This window comes from Watersipora subatra, chromosome 3 (assembly GCF_963576615.1).
Source record: "Watersipora subatra chromosome 3, tzWatSuba1.1, whole genome shotgun sequence".
Classification (NCBI taxonomy): Eukaryota; Metazoa; Bryozoa; class Gymnolaemata; order Cheilostomatida; family Watersiporidae; genus Watersipora; species Watersipora subatra.
In genome coordinates, this window is record NC_088710.1 from 50,399,515 (window position 1) to 50,405,650 (window position 6,136).

A 6,136-nucleotide genomic window follows, 5' to 3' on the forward strand; every position below is an offset into this window, starting at 1 on the left:
ATAATCCACTTATTACTGTTATATAAAATATAAAAAGTTTATCTTTATAAAAATCGACTCGTTATCTGTTTGTGTGTGGTCACTATTGATAGTACATCGAATAAGGATTGTTTATCATGGCTGTTGACGGGTAGGGCTGAGGTACAACGGCTGGTCCTGCCGGACTGTACTGTCCCGTACTGGTAGAACCCCAGTATTGGTTTGGCCTGTTAGTTCTGCCAAAAAGACTCTGCGCACCCATGCCCGCCGTGTGCCCGTTGATGAGGTTGTTGTGGTAGCTCGCCTGCATGATGAGATCTTGGTGGTATTGGTAGTTCATGTATGCAGTCTCTGTCGTGCTTTGTGGCTGCATGGCCTGCGCGAGACCAGCAAAGTCAAACTTATAGGCGTAACGCTTGCCATGTACCTTTGTCATAATGTTCTTATCATAGTAGTAACGCAGTGCTCTGCTTAGTTTGTCATAGTTCATGTTAGGCTTGCTTTTGCGTTCTCCCCATCGTCTCGCCACTTCATCGGGGTCTATCAATTTAAATTCGCCATTCGTGCCTTCCCATGTGATAGATGGCGCATTTCGACTGTCGGAAAGGAGCTCGAGCAGAAACTGCCACAATTGAATCTGGCCACTCCCTGCAAACATAACCCACATTATCTATCTACATGTACGCAGAGATGCTATTCATTCAGCTGCATCTATTCAAAATAATTGTTAATTTTTTTAACTTCATCTTCATAGTCGCAAACTTGTGAAAATATTGTATAATCAAGTTAATATTTTTTGAGTAAAATCTACAACAAAGATCGGTAATAAAATTATGTTCCCAAAATCTTTCTAAGTTGACTGAACTCCAGTATTCATAATGCGAGCATTAATGGTCAATGGCAATACGTGGGATTAGGCTCGCAACTTGAAATATATATTAGCTGAAGAATATAAATTATTCATATTTGCATACCGGCATAGGTAATTTATGTCTTTGTGTCATGACTTTAAATTTTAAAGTTTTTTAGTTCGTTTTGAACAAACTAAAAAACTTTAAAATTTATTGTATTAACTTAAAACTAGTTCATTTTAAGTTAATTTAATAGAAACATAAATGATCTTGGATGCATCTCATGGCAATTTTGTAAGTACTAGGCAAGGGTAAGTTACTTAATGTTTGCTGTCATAGTTGAATGGATTACTTTCACCACAAAAACCGTTCCAACATTCTAACAGTTGGATCTCCATCAAAATTTTGCTATGCGTTCTTTGTATAGTCTCAATCTACACCAAAATACAAAAAGTGTTTTCTCATGTACATTACGATATTGTTAGTGAAATTCTTTTGGTCTACAATTAATGTAATCTAAAGGGTTTATAAACAATTAAGTAATCATTCCAAACAACATAAGGTTACACGAAAGTTAACCGAGAACAATTTTTTAATACTTTTAAAATTATAAGCTGTTCCTTGTTACGCAAAAGCCAAAAAAGCTGGAGTTCCTGTGCCAATGAAAAATTTTTATCACAAAGGACAGGCTGCTCTGGATGCATACCCTTAGCCTAGTGATGTCAATGTGTAAATATTTTAAAGATGCAACGATGAACCAAGTCCCAAAAGTATGGTATACCAAAGTACAAAAATAGAACTCTGTTTTACACGAGTTTCAGAATAAATGAATGGTTTAAATTATCACTTTGTAGCCTAATTGGTTTTACTTCATATGGGCTTTATTAACAGTACCTGAAGTGGCCAGCCTGTGTGAGGTTTGGCCAAATAGCTGATAAGGATCTTGGGTTAAAGAAGCGCTCTTCCATGGTGCGCTTGGTTCAATTTTAGGAACTTTTCTCATTAGAGGCAGCGCTGCTGGCTCAACTTTAGGAGAGTTGAATCCTGGGTATGAAGGATATTCAACTAAAAGATACAGATATATACCAGATGAAAGCAATGATATTTTTACAAGCTGATTTAAAGAGGTTAGCTGTATGTATGTAGGAAATGGCAATAAATCGTTTGCTTTATAGTTTTAAAATGATTATAACTTACCATTGGATCCACTGGTACAAGTTGGCCACTTGTAGTTTCCAGCTGCATATGATGAATAGTCTGCAAAAGAAATTTAATTTTAATTTGGTTTTTATATTTTTAATGATATAATGTAGTTAACAAACAGTAAATCTGATCATAATATATTATGGTGGCTTACCTTGAAATCCGTGTACCCCATAGGGCTGCATGCTAGACGTATTAGTGAAACAGATGCTGCTTCGTAAAGAAAGTATTTGAATGAAGTTATTGAAATAAAGCTTTGTTAATTATAGTCGTCAGCAAAGACTATAAGTCATCACTGCGATGACAGCGGAATATGATTGGTCTAATCTCTGGCAGCTTTACTCCAGTCAGCTTTATCTACCAGCCTCAATAGTCAGCGTTAAAATAATGCTGATCAATTTTATAGCATCATTTTAAGCGACAAAAGCACAACGCCTGAACCCTTTGATCCCTATTTATGCACCAAATAGTTCAAATATTGATGGAATGCATGCTGTAAGGGTAGGAGAATAAAGGGTAAGATGAGCTAAAAGGGCTCAAATTTATCATCAATAAAAACATGATATTTACTTAGTGATCCTTAACAAAAATCTGCTTATTTGTATTAGATGAGACGTAACGCCTGCTCGTGTCAGCTCGGTTCGCAAATCTCTCGTCATTGTGTTAATGTACCAGCGCATGTGTTGCACTTCTTGATCATATATGATGCTCAATCTGGTGCAATTATCATGCTAACAAAACTGCAAACAGTTTGTTTGTATAACTGGTATATATGGTCTTTGGGCATTGACGGAGACACACCTTTGTCTGTCAGCTCTGTGTGATCTTTTACATTATCCTTGCGTTAAACGCCTGTCAGGATCTATTAAACAAGCTATTTGTTCCGTAGTTTTTTGTGATTCTTTATAAGATTGTCTGAAAGCTTTCCCAATGGTTCACCTATGCTCCTATGTTGTAGTTACAAAGTGTCGCGAGGCATACTTTGGCTTTTATGCGGACGCCCACAAAAGAGACAATAACTTGGACAACTTTCTTAAAGATGAGGCGGAGTCCTTTGTGAATTATTACAGAAGTCATAGCATCTAAGCTTTGCTTCACAGTTTATGATTCAGTGCATTCTATCGCCGAGAGGTTCCAAAATCAATAGTAACTTTTTGTTTTAAACGTAATGAAGAAGCGGGTTTAACGCACACATTTGTATTTGAGAGACCGTAATAATTACAGTGTCAGTTATAATCAAGTCTCAATTACTTCTGCTTTTCACCTCCATTTAGAGTCGTCATCATGCGCTGCCAAAGCTATTACTTCATCTCATTCTGTAAAGATGGATAATAATAATATTCTCGGACTGCATATACACTCAGCATTCAGTTACATTGATCCACGCCGTATTACGAGTTATATGATTCCGTGGGAAGTTCGTTTCCCACTCAGGAGGATGCTCCTTTCAGCATGCCAACAGGTTATTTCCTGTCACTAACCATGGCTCTATCGATCGTCTCTCTAAATCTGCTTTTAGACTTGACAAACGACTTGCAAACTCATAGAGATCAATAAATCAGTGCTTACCCACCGGCTGTTGAGAACTGGCATAGGAAGGATCTGCTGCCATCCTGCTGCCGCTATATCACCGTCGGTCTATTCTCTCGGCTCAATTCCTGTTTTAAATCAGTAGGGCTAGCGACACAGCGATAAGAACGCTGAGCCCTCTCTTTGAACAATTGTTATTTAACTCCGAGGCTATTAAACAGGAATACAGTGGAAAACATTAAAACACCACTTTCCTTTATTGCGATATGCTGCCTTTTTGAAAGGAACGAGTAATTGTCTAAACATTTCCCTATTATTTTTTACTATTAATTCTTGAAACTGTGAATGTAATGTACATTTCCTGCTATTCAGGAAAACCTTACAAGGTAATATCAATCAGAATTTTTCTACTCAATCTTTACACCATTCAATTATTTGATTTATACAGAGTTTTCCGTTGTACTTCTTTGTGATGGAGTTTTTGTATTAAGGTAGTAAATCGTGAATGTTTTACATAACAAGACAAGACTGCTCAATGCAGGTATTGATGCTGACAAAGAGGGGAGCTTTACGGATTGAAGTCTCACGCTAGTTTCATCAAATGACTAGGGGGGCCAACATTAAGCTAAAGTTAAAAAACATTAATAAAAATTACTTTGAATGCTGTAATGTTTTATTAATACATTGTTTATGATGAATACATGAATAAGTACCTCTATTAGCACACACTTTCCATGGTAATTAATAATTAAACATGTCTCATAAATATTCTTTATAGAATTACTATAGATTACAGAGTTTTCTTGTAAAATCTTAATATTCTTGCTATAAGTACATTTTTCATAAACATTTAATGATATTTTCGTTTATAGTTATTTTTTATTTTTGTACCAAAACCGAAAAGAGCCAAATTGATGAAACCAAATCTCTGATAATCATCATCATTGATGATGATTATCAGAGACATCAAAACTCTATGATAGCACAAACTGCCAAATGTTTTTTTATGTTTTGCAAACAAATGTCATAATCTGCGGTACTTCTATAGCGAGTGTCAACTAACATGGCAATAGCAGTTTATAGAACAATAAATATAACATATAAGAAATTATTTAAATACTAGGAGTGAAAGGCAAAAACAAAACCAAACAGAAAATGCAGAGTGAATTATGCCATACAACAATCATACAACCAAAAAAAAAGGAAAAAGAGTAACAGTTAGCCACTAAACTCAAATTAATAAAGGTGAAAATTACAATGATGAAAGCAAAAGGATATAACACATAGCAGGTAAAACATATTAAAACTAACTAGATTAACCAAAAGAAGATAGTTTACACTAAAATTTGTAAACATAAGAAATGCTACATTATTTTTTTTCTGAACAGCACCAACAAATTACAGTAATCCTGCAATGCATTGTACTCACTGCTTTAGATTATTAAATGCATTTCGTGAGCTGACGGTGCTTGACAGGTGCTTAACAGGTTTTTAAGGATCTTACAAAAACTAAGTTGACTTTTCAATGTGGATTTTTTAACTTTCTTTCTATATCTAGTAGTTATTTTAAAATTCAATAACCAAACAACAAATTAATGTTGCTAAACGAGTTTTAAAAATAAGACAAATATAATTCAAACATAAGACTTTGAATGATCCACAAAAACATCTATAACTAGCTCATAAACTGCCATACGGCTGTAGCTGCTATAAGTTTTATTTCTCCCAAATATAAAATAGCATAAAACCACATTAATTTTTGAAATTGTAACTGACATCTAAAAATGATCAAAATTGGCGATTTGATGTATTTTTAATCATAAAATTTGGTCAATAAGCATTAAATCTGGTCATAACGCATCCTGGTGGCTTATCTTGAAACCTGTATACCCCATAGTGCTGCACGCTAGATGTATCAGTGAAACAGGTAATTTTAAGTATTCTATATATTCCTTTTTGCAATATGCAAATTTTATATTTTCTGTTGATAAAAATTCGGCAATAGCAAAATATTCAATTTAACATTTTTTCATCAGATTTGGTTGCGTATTACACTCATTTCTATTGGTTTACTTCACTCTACTTGATATCACCCAAGTAGAGTGTCACTTGTCGCTCAAGGGTTTCCAACAAGCGACAAACACAAAGTTCAAGGAAGTTTTCCTACATTTAACACATTTCCAAGTAAAGATGAACAGGAACGCTGTCTGACTCACGTTTGATGAGTCGTCACAAATAAGGCAGCTAATATAATATCATATTTGTTTGTTTAAAGCCAGTAAGCGCTAGAGCACCTATCATAATGGCTATAAACACTTGACAAGGATTTATGTGATCTCTCAGCGCCACGTGCCTATGTTTGAATAGGGATAGCATTCTAATGAACAATACTATGATATTACAGTCGGCGTGCGTAAGGATCAACATCAATCAAGGCCCTTCTCTTTGCTTCCCATTGATTTTTAAGAAGTTTATAGAAAATTCTCTGATTCAATATGAAATATCGCCGAGATTAATTTGCTAATCAAACAATATAATTAAAGCTGTCGGCTTAGTTAAAGCAGACCAATACA

General features: G+C 34.9%; 1 protein-coding gene across 1 annotated transcript; it reads right to left on the reverse strand.

The window, feature by feature from the left end:
- Positions 1-41: 41 nt before the first annotated feature.
- Positions 42-2,270, reverse strand: LOC137391848 (transcriptional regulator ERG homolog). The gene is made up of 4 exons (XM_068078389.1): positions 2,188-2,270; positions 2,028-2,087; positions 1,725-1,895; positions 42-627 (listed from the first exon to the last, which is right to left on the reverse strand). The coding sequence occupies exons 1-4, from the start codon at positions 2,216-2,218 to the stop codon at positions 83-85; spliced, it is 807 nt and encodes a 268-aa protein (XP_067934490.1). The 5' UTR covers positions 2,219-2,270; the 3' UTR covers positions 42-82.
- Positions 2,271-6,136: the final 3,866 nt, after the last annotated feature.